General features: G+C 35.2%; 2 protein-coding genes across 12 annotated transcripts; one reads left to right on the plus strand and one right to left on the minus strand.

Annotated features, from left to right (window-relative positions):
* Positions 1–345: 345 nt before the first annotated feature.
* On the plus strand, positions 346–3,760 carry LOC107908750 (uncharacterized). 10 transcript variants are annotated; one of them, XM_041100835.1, is made up of 6 exons: positions 392–817; positions 1,394–1,446; positions 1,620–1,828; positions 2,573–2,660; positions 3,345–3,411; positions 3,489–3,760. In XM_041100835.1, exons 3-6 carry the CDS (start codon positions 1,720–1,722, stop codon positions 3,540–3,542), a joined length of 318 nt encoding a protein of 105 aa, XP_040956769.1. In that variant the 5' UTR covers positions 392–817; positions 1,394–1,446; positions 1,620–1,719; the 3' UTR covers positions 3,543–3,760. The 10 variants fall into 10 exon arrangements, with proteins under 10 accessions (XP_016691502.2, XP_040956768.1, XP_040956769.1 ...); XM_041100840.1 differs by having other exon boundaries at positions 1,643–1,828; XM_041100838.1 differs by having other exon boundaries at positions 1,656–1,828.
* Positions 3,761–4,660: 900 nt separating this feature from the next.
* LOC107908751 (S-adenosylmethionine synthase 1) lies at positions 4,661–7,297 on the minus strand. 2 transcript variants are annotated; one of them, XM_016836017.2, is made up of 2 exons: positions 7,057–7,297; positions 4,661–6,011 (listed from the first exon to the last, which is right to left on the minus strand). In XM_016836017.2, the coding sequence occupies exon 2, from the start codon at positions 6,007–6,009 to the stop codon at positions 4,837–4,839; it is 1,173 nt and encodes a 390-aa protein (XP_016691506.1). In that variant the 5' UTR covers positions 6,010–6,011; positions 7,057–7,297; the 3' UTR covers positions 4,661–4,836. The 2 variants fall into 2 exon arrangements, with proteins under 2 accessions (XP_016691506.1, XP_016691507.1); XM_016836018.2 differs by lacking the exon at positions 7,057–7,297 and adding an exon at positions 6,175–6,279.
* Between the last annotated feature and the right edge of the window lie 10,244 nt (positions 7,298–17,541).

Raw genomic sequence — 17,541 nt, forward strand, 5'->3', positions numbered from 1 at the left:
AATTAATCACAACATTAATATATTTCATAAATTGTACAAAACTTTTATCGATATAATAATAAATTTAACACTCGATGTTTACATATTTTGTGAATTTAGTTTTAATTCTAAAAAAATAACAAATTTAGTCGGAATATTTACACAAACATTTTAGCTAAATTTATTAAATTAGAATCAAATTAACAAAATGTGTAAACTTGAACAACTAAATTTATTATTATATACTAATAAAAATGATGTAAAATTAATTAAAAACAAATTTTTTAAAAATAAATTATTCAATATTAAAATGAAGAGATACAGGAGAGGTTATTTTAGGGACAACCGTGTGAACTTAATTGGAAATTTTTGAGAAGCAACTCTACCCACGAACACATCCGTAAACTAGTTTAAAAAAAAGAACAAAGCTGTAAACGTGTTGAGTGGTCCATTTACCACTTACCAACCCCATTGATTACCGGTTTATGAGATTTCATGGAATGTCCCTCCTTCACCCAATCACATAATGCCAACTTCATTTTGATCAAAGAAATGAAAAAAGTAAAACGTAATGTTCATTACCTTGGATTTGATCCCATGTGAGCACCAGATCCCAGATCTGTCCTTTTAGTAATGAATCCTATAGATGTTGTTGTTAGGATCTAATTTTAGCTGTTCTTTGTCCCCCTTTGTTTCATTACTAAAAATTCTCGAATCTCCAGAGGAAATATCTTTCTTTTTTTTTATTAAGAACAATAAAGAGAGAGAAAAAAGCCAAAACCATCAGTGTCTTCTTTAATGCTCAACATAGTTTTAAGTTAAAAAAACTACTTTCAAGGTAAAGTCTTCTTCTTTTTCTTCATTAAGAATTTTTTAGCGATCTGGGGTTTCGTTTTTTGGCTTAGATTTTGTGTTTTGTTTATCTTTATATCAATTTCTATCCACGTTTAAAATTCTGGGTATTTGTGGGTTTTGCTTCTCATCTACTTCCTCTTTGCATAGTGGTAAATTTCTTTTATGTTTGATTGTTCATGTAACTATTATATTTGGGTGGAAAACTATAATTTGAACCATTGGTTCAGTGTGTTTTAGGATCTGATTAGGTTCGTCCGGGTCCAGAAGATTCTAAGGAAGTTAATGGTATTTATTGCCTAATTTGGTAATCGGTGTACATTAAGGTGCATTTGGAATTTATATAGGGTGCATGAAAAGCCCTTTTTGTCTTTCTCCATCTCTATGTCTCTTTGCTCTAGTCCTTCTTCACTGAGGTGATTCCCTAAAATGTTCCTTACCATTTAAGGTGGTTAGGGTAGAAAGTTTAGAGTAGTTAGGTTTTCCGTGACCCTGGTGATCATCAATTAGAAATTGTTTAATCAAGTGAGGTACTCGAATAGTTCCTTCTCTTTTCTTGCAGCTTTTGCAGAGTGGGAATAGATGGGAAGTTGTTGCCAAAAATGAAATGTAATGGTAAGAGATTCCCAACCTGGGGTTGGAAAAGAAAATATGATGTAATTGGTATCACCATAAATATTGGTCACCAGTTAAAGATTAAAAATTGTTACTGACTGTTGTCATCTTCATGAGTAGCTCTTTTTCCTTCCAATATAATTACTGATCCAATTGGTTTTTCTCATATGAAGCACATAGATTGTTTCTTATACAGAGGTTCTTTACAGTTCTTGCCCTCAATGTGATCAATGATGGTGGTTTAGAAGTCAATGGTTGCTCAACCTAAAGCAAATGGAAACCAATGGTACTAATCACCATTCCCGTGAAAATCGCCCTTCAACGGGTTCAAATAATGCTAACAGAGGTCAATCCACTAAGGAGGAGGTTTTTGTTAACCAGGGTATGCTTCTATTTAAGCCTTTAAGGTTATCGATTTTCTCCTAGGAAGCCTCTTATTCTGTTGAAACAAGCCTTCCATGCAACTCTTTAATAGTAGAACTGCTTTTTTGTTATCTTACTGGAATTAGAAGAAAGTAGTTTAGAACTGAGCATACTCAAGCTTCATGCCTTAATGTAATTTCCTGAATTATTTTGTAAGAAGCCATTTTAAATCTTATATATTGCTATTATGCAGCTAGGATGTCTGCTCACATGCAATGAATCCGTTTTAGTGTTCTTGGTTTATTGTAGTCAGGGTAACTGGGGAATCAAATGTTTTCCAGAAGCTAGTTCTAGATATTGGGCTTGGAAATCCATGTTTTTTAAATGAGTAAATGTAGCTTAAAACCTTTTCCAGGTTTGCTTGTCTTTATCTGAATATGGACTTCAGTAGCAGAAACTTTATCAACACGAGATTGGTGTGAACTGGCTATGGTGTTGCGAACTATCTGGACTTATTGTTGTTGGGGTGTATGAGGTTTCTCAATAAAGGGGTTATAAACGAATATGATTTGTGGTCATTGCATATGGGGACTTTCATTCCGCAAAATTATTGCTTTTATTGATGTCCAATATGAGCTTACTGGAATTAATATTTTAGTGTTATTGTTTTACAACCTTAATGTGAGTGTTTTGTTGCTTATTTGTTGAAAGCAATTCAAACCAAAGTTCTATTGGAAGTAACGTGTGGAATCTTACTGTGCAGCTCAAATGACTTGGCATGAGGTTAGAAGACAGTGGGCCGGGGATCAGTCTCAAAAATCAAGAAGAATTGCCCGGGAACCAATAATGAGGTATATGCCTGGAGTTTCTTCCTACTCAAGATATTGAGTATCATTAGTGATTTTTTGTTCAACTAAACTCTCAAAACCTCGCTTTTATATTCGTGAAACAGCAAGGAATTCAACTTTTAATTCTTAGCATCTTTATAGTGCATTAGCTACGATCTCATGCTGCTTTAACTCGGCTCTTGGGCATTTGCTTTCTTTTCTGCTTTGTTGGAATCTCTACTTGAAAGTAGTCGGTACTACTAGTAATATTAAATTATGAACAGTTTGCTAATCACTCTTTATCAGAATATTAGCTGTCAAAATCTCGTGTTGTAGGATGGGCTCGTGAATTCTTGTAACCAAGCAATGGACATCTTTTCGATGCTACTTTAAGCCACCTCTTGGACATGCCCCTTCCCTTTTGTTATGATCCAAATATGGTGCATGAAGTTTGTCGCTACACTCAAATATGTGTTAACTAGTTAATCTACTTGCAGATGTATTTTGGAAAAAAATAAGATAAAACAGTATGAACCCAAACCTTTTCTGTTTCTCCCCTTATAGTGCAGCCGCTTGCTATATTCTTTGGTTCTGGGTTTGCCTTGCATATATTCAGTCTTTTTCAGTATGTCACGGCTACTTACTATAATATCGGTGTCTAGACATTCAGTTCCTCTCATTATTTAACATTGGAATCACCTTTTGCAGCTGGACCACAACTTATGAAGATTTGCTTTGTTCGACCGAACGATTTCAACAGCCTATTCCATTAGCTGTAAGTGTGTCAGAACATCTTTCAACTTTCGGCTTCTGGCTGACATTGATATGCCCATTTGCATGGTGAAAATGCAGGAGATGGTGGATTTTTTAGTTTATACCTGGCATGAGGAAGGCCTCTATGACTAGAAACTTGGGAGAAATCATTTTGGTTTGCAGATTGACCAAAATAGGCTGTACCCATTTTCACTTTCAAATTGATCGAATGATAGATTATGTTAGTAGCTTGTTCTTGATGGTGTTGGAGTTGAACAACACATTGTGGGGTTTTAGCTCATGTATTTGACTACTCTTCTCGATTATAATCTCCTCGTTTGATAAAATTTTAGCTGATGGATTGTGAGCAAGGCTATCGGCTTTTTCTTGATCCCTCACTCAACCTAACCTTGCTTAACTATTTATATTGAGTTAATTGCACTAAACATCCCTAAAGTTATGACCCTCATTTTAAATTAGTCTTCAAATTTTAAAATATTCTAATTACATCATCCAATTATCGATATTATATAAATTATGTCACCCAAGATTTTATGTGTTATTTAATGGTTAAATTAATAATTTCATTAGTTTAAGGATGTAATTAGAATATTTGTATATGTATATGTTTTTTCTTTATGAAAAAGAAAAACTGAGTAATAAAAAGATTTTTTACAGGTGAATATTTATTTGATAGTGGGAGTAGATTTTTTAAATTCCATAAGTGTGGTTAAAAAAAATCATATTTTCATAATAAATATTTAAAAAGTAGGATAAATTATGTTAACGGTGTATGTACAAGAGCTAAGAACTTTTAGAAAATTGTCATGTACTTTTAGATTTATATTTTTTAACCTTAGTGATAAATTTTTACCTTCAACATTCGTTACACTTCGACATTTCATTTTTATCGAGATGGAAAAAGGGTGGACGAGACGTTTGGTGCTGGAGAAGAGCGGCTTCATGATCGCTTGTGGTTACATTCCTGAAGCAATATTTTCTGGAAACCAATGCTCTCCTCCAGTCCAAATCCCATTTATTTGGACGGATAGGATGTGATTTTGTTCAATTATTTCTATTTGTATCATACATTTACATATTGGAAACTCATGCGCATGTTCAAATTTAGATATCTATGATTATAATAAATATATAATAAATAGATTGTTTATGCTGTGATCGTATTATTTTTCATTATCATGATAAAAATTGATGAATCAAGTATACATGATGTAGATGTGTATACACCTCTGATGAAAGTACTTCTATAATAAAAGAAAATATTTTGGATTGAATAAGTAGACAGGAAAATCTTAAAAGAATATATCCATGACAAACAATAGATGGCTGGGGAAATAAATTACGCCCTGAAAAGTAAAGAATGTAAAATGAAACAAATTGACAGATACGTACCACATGACATTATGGCTATGGTAGTAACTAGTACTTAGGCCTTGGGCTTAAGAGGCTTAACAATCTCCCAAGTGAAATCAGGATCATCACGGCCGAAATGACCATAAGCAGCAGTCTTTTGGTACCTAAACTTTCCTCCTCTCTTCAAGTCAAGATTGATAGAGATCATTCCCGGCCTGAAGTCGAAAGCTTCCTTGATTAATGCCAAAATATCCTTGTCCGGGATTTTGCCTGTCTTGTAAGTGTCTACGAAAACTGACAAGGGTTCCGGCACACCGATTGCATAGGAGACTTGCACGATACATCGACGTGCAAGGCCTGAGGCCACCACGCTCTTTGCTGCTTGCCTAACTATGTATGCACCACTGCGATCCACCTTAGTGGGATCCTTCCCTGAGAAAGCACCACCACCATGAGCACCCCAGCCACCATAGGTATCAATGATAATCTTTCGGCCAGTGAGTCCTGCATCTCCATGAGGTCCACCAATAACAAACCTACCGGATGGGTTGAGGTGGAAAATGGTTTTGTCATCGAGATACTTTGCTGGAATGACAGGCTTAATGACATGCTCTCTCAAGTCAGCTGCAATCTTCTCATTGGTGACGGTCTCATCATGTTGGGTTGAAATAAGAACAGTGTGAACACGTATGGGGACCATGGCTCCACCATCATTGCGATATTCAACAGTCACTTGGGTCTTACCATCAGGCCTTAACCATTGACATGTCTTGTTCTTTCTCACTTCGGTGAGCCTGGCACCAAGTTTAGTCGCAAGCACATGGGTTAGAGGCATTAACTCAGGGGTTTCGTCTGTGGCATAGCCAAACATGTGACCTTGGTCACCAGCCCCAATTTCCTCAGGTTTCTTGGAGAGGTGACCATGAACTCCTTGTGCAATATCAGGGCTCTGCTGCTCAATGTTAACTAGAACTTTGCAGTTGTCAGCATCAAGGCCGACATCAGCTAAGGTGAACCCTATACCTCTGCAAGTATCCCGAACAATTTTCTCATAGTTAATTTTGGCCTTCGTGGTGATCTCCCCGAAGACCATAACCATGTTAGTCTTGGTGCAAGTCTCACAGGCCACTTTGCTTTCTGGGTCTTGTTCCAGGCAGGCATCAAGGATAGCATCCGAAACCTGGTCACAGATCTTGTCGGGGTGACCTTCATTGACAGACTCGGAAGTAAATAAGAAGGTATCCATATCTGCACTTCACATCACAATGCATTAGATTGACTTCACTAAAGTGAAAAATTAAGTTGACAAACAACAAAAGTGATGCAACACAGCCATAGTAATAAAATCTACAAGAAACAAAAGAAAATTGTAAATATCGTCGTCACATTGAATTCAACTTCAAATTTTCACCTTAAGAGAAACTAATGCTGTATTTCATTGGGGCTTTTGCTTCCTTAAAAGTTCCTAAAAAGGAGAATTCATTTTCAGGCTATTTATTTTCACCAAAATGCACGTGCCCGAACAACATACACGTGTTTATACATAAGATATTGGTCATATGTGTATTAAATATAAGTACGGAAGTATGATAAAAGCCATGTTGAGCATATATCCCTATCTTATCCTCACGTAGTTCCCAAGGGATGCCATGTCAGGTCAGAGGTTGAATTTCTTTACCCAAACCCATTTTTGGCAATGCGAGCAAAATAAACTATTCGTTTAATATTAAAACATAATTGACCTAAAATATATATTTCTTTAATTATGAAGTAACAATCAAGTAAAATAGGATCAACTTAACTCGAGGAGAATGGGTAGCTAAATCCTGGCTACATTCACTAACCAATTAATTAAAAGTTAATGTAGTCGGCAAATATTTTGCTTGGTATAAGAATTATACAAACTCTACATTAATTAATAGAAGATGAGTTTGCCACATGGATTCAAATCCTAGCCAGTACACACAAGTTCATAGCTCGCAGGCAATTCACAGAACTTAAATCATGCAATCTTCTTCTTCACAACCAAACTTTTGCAGTTTATTTCAAAAAGACAGTTTGCTTTTGCATTGAACCTACACTTTCCGAGAAAGCGAAAACCACGAAATCATATCACAGAAATTGGAAATGAAACAATTTATCGACCTAAAAACATATTACCATTCGCATTCCAAATCTACAATGTTTATCTAGAACAACAAAATGTAGAACAAATTCAAATAAAAAATCTGCGAGAATTTAGAAAAATAAATAAATAGAAGAGAAAGAAAAAGAGGGGATAGGAAGAGACTACCTTGATTGAGATCTGAAAGAAGAGAAAATGAGATTGAAATGATAGGAGGAAGTGAAATATAGGGAAAAAATGGGATTTTATTTATAGACCCGAATAACGAGTCGTTTGATTAGCTCTCGATTCCCCGCTCTTTTCGGTGCTTGGCTCTTTTTCTTTTTTGTATAATTTATCATCCATCACTGATTTTTGGAGACGGCATCCACCGTTGATATTTAAGGCTACAGAGATGCAATGGTAATGCGTAGGGTTTAGTGTTCGAATAAAATTCGTATTAATTGCGGCAAAATACAAGTAAAAACCCCTTTTGTTTTCAAAATTTACCAAAATAGGCTTGGTAAATAATTATTTACCCGAATGGGCTATTTTCCTCGAAAACACGTCCACGTCAGCGCGATGTCAAAGTACGTGACAGGAAAACACGTTTTCAAGGGCGTGCTTTGTCCACGTGGACAGAAAGCATGCTGACATGGACGCGTTTTGTTGCCACGTCAGTGCATCCCAGGAGACGCGTTTTTCCCTCGCGTGAACAGTGCCAACCCGCAATGGTAAAAAAAACTATAAAAATCCCCCACCCCTTTATTTTTTTTCACAAATTAATCCTTTCTCAATTTCCTCTCAATTTCCTCTCAAATTGCTCTCAATTTCCTTCCAAATTTCTCTCAAATCCATATTTAATATCAATTTGCTCTCAATTTCCTCTTAAATTTCTCTTAAATCCCTATTTTTAATTATTTTTTAAAAAAATAATTATTTTTAATTTTTTTTAATCGTAAAAATTTGTACAAATTTAGCAATAGCCGGAGAATTGATTCATTTTGATAACAAGCACATATCTGTCGAACAAATGAAATGGTAAGTGTTAAATTTATTTTTTAAATATTATTTAAGATTTTTTTATTTATGCATTTTTTAATAATTATTATTTTATTATTTGTTATAAAAGTTTGTAGATTGAATATTGGAATGCTATATCCGGAATATGCATGGTCCTCCATCACCGTTGGTAGAGAATTACCTGCGGGAAGTGGGTTTTTGGTGTGTGGCGACGGTAGGCCGGGGATGCAAGTTGGACCTTAAAATTATCAGTGCGTTGGTTGAGAGGTGGAGACCCGAGACGCACACATTCCATCTTCTATGTGGAGAGTGCACTATCATTTTGGAAGATGTCAATCTGCAATTGGGATTGCCGGTGGACGGATAACCAGTCACCGGGTTTGTTCAATCTGGCGATTGGGGAGCGGTGTGCTACGAGCTTTTGGGCGCTATTCCGGAGAAAATTAACGGAGGTCGGATCGAGATGGGTTGGTTCCGAGACACATTCCTGGATTCGGATGATGATTCAACCGAAGTAGAAAGAATCCGATATGCTCAGGCATACATTTTTCAGATAATTGGAGGTTATCTGATGCCAGACTTGTCACGGAACCTCGTACATTTAAGATGGTTGTTGAAACTCATTGATTTTAGAGCAGTTGGTGAATTGAGTTGGGGGTTTGCCGTGTTGGCAACATTATATCGGGAGATGTGCGGGGCGACGCGACCGAGTAAAGTGAAAATCGAAGGTTGCCTGTCACTACTACAGTCATGGGCACGATTTCGCTTTCTATTTTTACGTCCTCGAGTGGACCACCCATATACATTCCCACTCATAACGAGGTAAATTTTATATTAGATTTTACAATTATTACCTAGATTTTTAAAAATAATAGTATGCTAAAAAGTTTATTCAATTAGGTGGAACCATCCGACAAGTTATACTCGATTACCTACCTCTCTTGAAGATATACGGCTTCTATTGGACCAACGGTCGAAAGCACAAGTAAGTATTAAATAAAATAGATATTACCATAATGAGATAGTCGATTGGTATTTAGTATTTAGTACATAACTAATATTTCCATCATGGCCATATAGTTTGAATGGACACCATACGAGGATCCGGTAATTCGGGCAGTAATTCCGGATGAGTACTTCCAAAATCGAAATGGTTGGCATGTAAAAGTCCCATTGGTCAACTTTGCGATTGTGGAGATGCACCAGTCGGACAGAGTATTACGATAATTTGGATTCCGACAACCGATTCCCATGGCACCTGAGGTGTTGGATGATCATCACAAAATCGACCTACGACAATTGCATACGGATTGGCCGAGATTCTGGTCACACTACATCCAAATGTGGGAAGATCGGTATGACTATATACCTACTCGGGAACCGATCATCGTTCCAGAATTAGCGTGCGTGTCGAAATACATGCCATGGTTTAGGATTAATAGGAAGCCGTATTTACTCTCGGCAGATGAGAGGTAGCGGCAATTGCGTGTCTAAATGGAACGACGTGGCCCTTTAAATCCAAGAAGAAGAGACGACGACGCAGGCCCATCAACGAGGACCAGAAATTCACCTGGCCCATCATTAGCACCCATAACTTCATCGGGCCCAGCAATAGCACTAACACAGTCACCCGACCCAGTAGTTCAAGCGATGATACCCACGGCACAACCTTTTCAAATGATGCTAGGTGCGTATCCTAGCCCTTTTATGTATCCTAACCCTTATATGTTTCCTTTTTCTAGTCCTATGGCAGGTTGGAGTCAATGGCCCGATTCATCTCCATTTTTGACTACGCCAATTGGACCGCCAATGTATAGGCCATCGTCGCAGGAGGAATCACAAGAGGGGCTGTCGGGGAGCTCTTCTTTTTACCAGACGCCATCACCGTATGTGTTTCAAACACCTTCGCCGCTGGTGATGCAAACACCTCCACATTCACTATTCTATCAATGTGGCTCATCGTCCCAACACTGACAACCAGATCACCTACTGGATGAACCAGAATCCTTGCCGGAGCAACTACAACCCCCGCCGAAAGTTGGACAAAGAAGGAATCCAGCACATAACCGTCGACGATTGCCACGTGGCATTAAATCTGATAGGCACAGAGATTGATTTTTATTTTAAAATATTTGTACAAAATAGTTTATATTAATGTAATAAAATACAAAATAGTTTAATTTGAATATTTTGATATTATTTGATATAATAAAATACAAAATAGTTTATTTTGAATATTTTGATATTATTTGATGTAATAAAATACAAAATAGTTAATATTCTTAATAATAAAAATTATTTTAAATAATTCATTATGTTGAACACTTGGCATATTATTTCATTTAACAAAATAGACAAATATTCTTAATAATACAAAGTTGTTTACAATGACGTTCAACTATTGCGACTTAGGCATGATCGGCTTGTATGGCCTGGATTCCTACACCATCCGCACAACTTGCCTTGACTGGCTATTTCTCGGATATCTATATTGTTACGTATTCTAGTCGAGCAATGTCGATCCTTCGGTTTGCGACGTAATTCTCTATCCAGTAACAACTTAAAAGGAGCAAGCGATACGGGCGACCACTTACGTTCATCTGAGACTGGTGGGAAAACGTGTCTCCAGACGTTGTACATATTTTCTAATTTGTACACTTCGTCGACATAGCTCATTGGATCCAGATGGAGATTTTGACAAGCTACAATTACATGAGCGTATGGATAACGAAGTGCATCAAATATCCCACAGTCGCAAGTCTTATTTCGCAAGTGTACACGATATTACCCGTCAATAACACCTTGGTGCGGCCTGTCAAACTCTGTCACGCGAAACCATAAGTTGTCTCGATCGTGACACACTGTGTGCATGGTGTTCGTCCGTGTCTTGGCCTTGTTAATTTATTGCACTACCTTACTGCACCATACATAGCCTCCCTGCATTTGGCCTGCATAACTCGCTGCTCGCTTTGGAAATAGCGCCGCCAAACGAAAATATGTCTCTCGTACAATCGATGTTATCGGTAGATGGCGCGTTCCTTTTAGAACAGAATTTATGCATTCAGCCAGGTTTGAGGTCATATGACCATATCGTAGGCCGCCGTCGTATGCTTGTACCCATTGTTTGAAACGTATGTTACAAAGGTAGTCCGTGCCTTCGCTGTTAATTGAACGCAAAACTGTCAAGATCTCATGAAAACGATCTTTATTTATTTCATACCTTGCCAATATAAGTTCATAGCGAATATTACATACCACTTTTTCATTTACAATAAATTAAAAATGACAAACGAAATAATATTAATAGAGACTAAATACCCATGTTGGTCACTTGTCGTCGTTCGCTCTTATATGGATATTGCCTGTAGTAGTTGGAAGCAACGCGCCTTAGGCAATATCAATAGTGTGTACTCTGCCACAAGCTTCATTGTCGATCAAATGCAGCTAGTATACTTGTACCCCGATCTGAAATAACACAGATATCAGGTTGGGGGCACATATGCCTCATTAACCTAGATAGAAAGAAATCCCAGTCATCAGATGACTCCTCCGGTGTTATTGCAAATGCAATTGGAAGAATTCTTCCACCGCCATCCTGTGCCACTGAAAGCAATAACCGATGAGTATACTTACCAAACATAAAGGTACCGTCAATTTGTACCAATGGCTTGCAGTATGGAAATGCGTCTCGGCATTGCTTAAAGGTCCAAAATAGGCGCTTGAACACTTGGCATCCACGTAGCAATCGATCATTGTAGTACGTATTTTTTGTTTCAAGGTCTGTGATGCAACCTGAGACGTATCTCTCTAGCACTTGACACCACTGCCATATTTCATTATATGAAGCGTCCCACCCACTATGCATCTTCTCCAACGCCTTCTGCTTAGCTATCCAAGCCTTGCGGTAAGAGGGTGTGTACCCTATTTGGCTACGAATATTGGTAATTAAGACCGTCACTGAATTCTTGGGATCTGCCTTCACCGTGGGTAGTATCAAGCTAGCTAACATAGCTGAATCCATCTTGAGATGATCTTGTGAAACACCTATAAATGGAGTACATTAAATAATGCAACATTACATAATAACAGTATTATTCAGAAACCGTCAATACTTTACCCGCAGCACATGTATGCGGACCTTTGTACTTTTTTATCTCCCACAACGCTGTCATTTTCCTCAACGAGGCGTAGATTTTCCATGAACATGTACCGTTTTGCATGGCACACTTTGCCTCAAACTTATCAGATTTGGATTTAATCACGTGGTAGTTAACGCCGTTGGTGATGCTTGTTGTTTCAAAGCACCAATAAAACTATCCTTGTTGGAAAACTGATTACCAACTTCAAATTCACCCGAATCCAGCCCCGAACTTGTACGATCACGCGACCGATGTGGTAGCTCTGGAAACTCCAACGCATTATCTGCAGACAAATCGACATTATGCATGTGGGCTGGAGGTGAGTATGCTCTAAATCGTGGATTTTTTTCTTCATCTGAACTCCTTTCAACATCTTCAGGTTCTGTTGGAATAGGTTCTGGTTCAGAAAATAAGCCAACTTCTGCACCATCAGACCCGGGCTCTCGAGCTGGATCTACATCGGAGTCATCTTCTAACCCCAGCATCATCTGAAACGTACGAGGTCCCCTCACCGGTGGACGTCGTAGGGAGTACATTATCCATTCTTCTAGGCATTTCATAACATCCCCAATTGGATGTAGATTGCCAACCACTAGAACTTGATGCCGTTCTTCAGTACGTATTTTCAGTATCATACATCGAGCCACTGACGTACATGTCCCATCTACCGATAGAGTGTCTTGTAGGGGATGTGCATTCCACACCGCTACCAAACATGAGTTGTTCCATGTTTTGTAACCCGCTAACCGAGTGTCGGCCAGGGGTCATGTATACCTCTCGAACACCAGTCGCAAGTACATCATTTGGCGATATAAATTATACATATAACTCAATATAATGTGCTCCACTAGCAAGATGGGTCTGCACCATTGCCTCCAAGCTACGAGCACTTTTTATGTCGAATGAGTCATATGTCACCGGATCAACAAAAGAACAAAATCAATACGTAATAGACAGAACTTTCATTGGCGTCGTTTCAAAAATTTTACGCCTAATTCTTTTACGAAGTTCTGTCAAATCTATGTTCTGGTTAAAAACTAGTCGCACTGTATTCTCCGATAAAAAAATAACACCGTTCTTGGTGTGGCAAACCTCACCATCATAGTAAATAGCAGCACTAATATGTTCACTCATCTTTAATTTCTAACCTTCTTAGCCTCTCTAAATTATTTTTGCTGTAACTTATGTAATCTGAGAACAATTTTTGCCTCATTTATAGCCTTATCCCAAACATGCTACTGTAGCAAAAGCGCGTCCACGTGGGAGCTATTTCAAAAATTCTTTTGATAAAGCATCCTGCTTGAAGCGTTTTTTATACTATTTGCTCAGAAACGTTATCTCGAAATTATTTTTTCAGGACCTACTGTAGCAAAAGCGCGTCCACGTGGGAGCGATTTCAAAAATTTTTTTGATAAAGCATCTTGGTTGAAGCGTTTTTTATACTATTTGCTCAGAAACGTCAACTCGAAATTATTTTTTCAGGACCTACAGTAGTAAAAGCACGTTCACGTGGGAGCGATTTCAGAAATTCTTCTTATAAAACATCCTGCTTGAAGTGTTTTTTATACTATTTGCTCAAAAACGTAAACTCAAAATTATTTTTTCAGGACCTACTGTATCAAAAATGGGTCCACGTGAGAGCGATTTCCTTAATAAATTTTTAATTAAATTACTCACGTAACCTTAAATCCTAATTTAATTGATTTTTTATTAAAAAACCATAAACACGAAACCTAATCCTATTTTGAAAAATTATAATTAATTTAATTAATAAACCCTAAATCCTAATCCCTTATTTGTTTAATTTTTTCTCCAAAATCCTAAAAATCCTAAAAACCCTAACCCTAACCCTAAAAACCCAAAACCTAACGTGGGAGAAACAGGCAAAACGCGTATCCAGAGGAGAGCTTATGTGGCAGCAAAACGTGCCCTTGAGGGAGCGATTTATGTCCACGTAGGCAAAGCGCGCCCTCAGGGACGCGTTTTTCTGCCACGTCCCTTGACATCGCGCTGACATGGACGCGCTTTCGGAGAAAAGGGCCATTCCGGTAAATAATAAAATACCGGGCCCATTTCAATAAATTAAAAAAAAGGGAATTTTAATGGTGTTTTTCCCTATTAATTGAGTTGATGATTTTATTTTATTTTTTTAATTTGATTAAAACATTTTTGAATAATTTTTTAAGTTGAAATAAAAAGTTAAAAATAATAGCAAAAAAAAACAATATAATTAATATGATAATTTAGTTATCTAATGATACTCCAACTTATCATTTTGAATTTTTTAAAAAGGATAAATATTTTAATATATTTAAGATTTTTATATATACTTATAAAATATAACATTTTAAAATTTTGTAAATTATTTTCAGAAACTCAAGAGATATTTACACCAATTTGTTATTCAAACTATTTAATGGTAAAATTCAACTTGATTCGAAAAATCAAATCATTATCCTAATTTATTCAAAAAACTGAATAATTCAAATAGCTCAATTCGATTAATTCGAATATAAATTTTTTTCCAATCAAATTGAATCGAGTTTTGCTTGTTTTCTAAGATGGATAAACTTCCGGGCTTAGCATTTTTATGGGGTTTGTGAGAAATGGGTCCAACCTGCACCCACATTTAACGGTTCCATACTTGTCTGGCTCAGATCCACTTTTCTGTTTTTGTTACGACGTCAAAGTTATGGGTTGGGCTTCGCCTATTTCTTTGATTTGTTTTACTACAATTTATGTCCCATTCTCAATCTCAAGTACTTTCTAAAAAAGGAAATTGTTTCTCAATCAAGTCACAAAGTAAACCATATATATTTTGTTAATAAACATATTAGTTGAAAGGAGTTGAGGATTTATATTATAACAATTTCATATTGATTTGTAAGCAGGTGTAAAGATTTAAATTATGGTGTATCGTATCATATTTATCATGATTGTAAATGTAACAAATATTATTATAATCAATTATAATAAATATCAATATGGTCGCAACAAATAGAAAGCATATTCCTTTTTATGAATTATCTACAAGTACACAAAGATGAACTGGCCTTCAACGGCTAGAAAAAGTTGAGTTTCAGTTAAGTCGCACAAGGAAATGTGCAAGGTAATGCCAAATGAAATCACAGATTTAATCCTTGTCAAACTATATTAAAATATGAATCCTGATGAAATTGGAAACCCTCTTATTCATTGTAGAGATGAAAAGAGAAGAGAAAAACCAAACGAGAGTAGGGTGACGGTGGTGTGGGGGTGGGGCTAGGTCGGTTATTTTGGTAGATATTCAGGCCATTTCCATGACCTAAAATGTCTTGTATTGTTTGTTGGTAGTTTGAAACCTACAAATTGTAGCTCAACTTCGAGACTATATATGCTTTTCACATTTGCAACCAAAATTGAATCAAACCCACAGCATGCAACCATATCTGATTATTCATACAACCCATTTTTGTTGTTCCAAAACAAAATAAAAAAAACTCATTTCATGTAAATGATCATTTTCTTCTAGAAAACTCATTCCCTGGGAAAAGATATTGACAATTGCAATTTCCTTTTTAATATTGTTGTAAGCCAGGTTGGAAAGGGAGATCAACATATTGTTGATCATAGAGCATAGAAATTAGTGCTTAAAAAGTCACTGGAATGAATTTATTAGGGGAAAAGAAAAACTCAATTTGAAGAGACAGAAGTCAAGACTTCCTACACACACACACGTAACGTTTAGGAAGGGAAGGTAATGAAAAGATGGCACCAACCGCATTTTCAATAACTTATAATATGAAAACCTTCATATATTATATATTTATATTAAACATTTAATTAAATCGACCACACTTTTATAAAATAGAAAATATTATTTTTATCTTTTCTAATTCTAATAAATAATACTATAATAAAACTAGAACTTATGTCATATGATTTTTAATTTTTTAACCTAATTATTTCTGTCAAAGCATCATTTGACTGCAGCCTAGTACGAGTTAATCAGGAACTAATTCATTTGAGAAATTACTAAAATATATACTAAAAGATATTTTTATACAAAAATAATAATAATACAAGAGCACTTTCGTCTTTTCATTTTTTTGATAAAATAATATTATATAAGATTTACACTTGAGGCACATAAGTTTTAAATTTTTAACTTAATTATTTCAGTCAAGCCCTCAATTGTGTTTAGTAAAATTTTTTTATAAATATAATTTTCAAATGAGGATATCATAATTTAATATTATATAAATAAATTTGCTTTTAATACCCAAAATTAAAAAGTTATAATGGTTCAAATTAACTAGGATAAAATATAGCCACATAGTTGATTTATTTATATTTATCGCAATATGATTATAAAATTTAAAATTATAGTGAGAGTGAATATATAGATTCAACATTATGGTCGGCCCACGAGTTTAGCAATTTATTAAGGTGGAGAAGAAAAATTATGGGAATCAATCAAGGTCAGATTTTGTTTTAAGTGAGTAATATTTAAAGGAAATGGGGCATATATTAGAGTTATAAATCTTGGTGATAAAGTCTTTCCCCAATCAACATCAAAATACAATAAATGACAATTACATGTAATGCATTGTATGAAGACTAAAATAAATGAGGTTACCTATTAAATTACATTAATACCGCGTGGTTTTAAGTGTCATAATCCAAAAAAAAAAAAATTTAGAGTTAATTGCATTATACATCTCTAAATTATAATCTTTATTTTAAATTGATCACCAAATTTTAAAGTGTTCTAATTACATCTTTAAATTAATTACATTTTTAAATTATCGATGTCATATCAATAAGGCCCATTTTTCATGTCATATTTCATGTAGTTAATTTAAAATGATTTTTTTAAAGAAATAGAATGTTGGTGCATAATTTTTAAAAGTAAAAGCTAAAAATAAAATAAAACTAAAAAAAGGACTGAATGATAAAGCTTCGAAAACTTCAAAATTAAGATTTTTGAAACATCTAATTTACAATATTGGTTTAAAATTCTCATTTTAAGTTATGTCAGAGAATATCTTATATGTCATTTTATAATTAAATTAAGATTTTAGTAAAGAAAAGATCTAATTGATATAACATCGATAGTTTAGGAACAAAATTAGAATGATGTAAAATTCAAAAATCAATTTAAAATAAAGGTCATAGTACAATTTAGTCAAACTTTTAATTTCTAATCCCTTGTATCAAAGCAGTGCATAACATGAAACTCTTTTTTAACTTTTTTAAGTATGGATCAAACCTTAATAAACTTAAAAATTTTGACCTATTATTTAAAATAATAATAATTTTAAGTTTAATATATCAAATGTCAAAATTTAATGTACCAATTAAGTATTAACTTTAGCTTCTATTACTCAAATAGGTACTTAAGGTTATTGGTGTTAAATTCTTAAATTTAAACCAATGGAAATAAACATGTGTCTCATTTACTTAACTTCAACCTTTCTTTTAAATGTATCATTTTAAAAAAAATAATATTTAAAATCTCAAAATTTTATAA

Source organism: Gossypium hirsutum, chromosome D09, assembly GCF_007990345.1.
Source record: "Gossypium hirsutum isolate 1008001.06 chromosome D09, Gossypium_hirsutum_v2.1, whole genome shotgun sequence".
NCBI classification, from domain to species: Eukaryota; Viridiplantae; Streptophyta; class Magnoliopsida; order Malvales; family Malvaceae; genus Gossypium; species Gossypium hirsutum.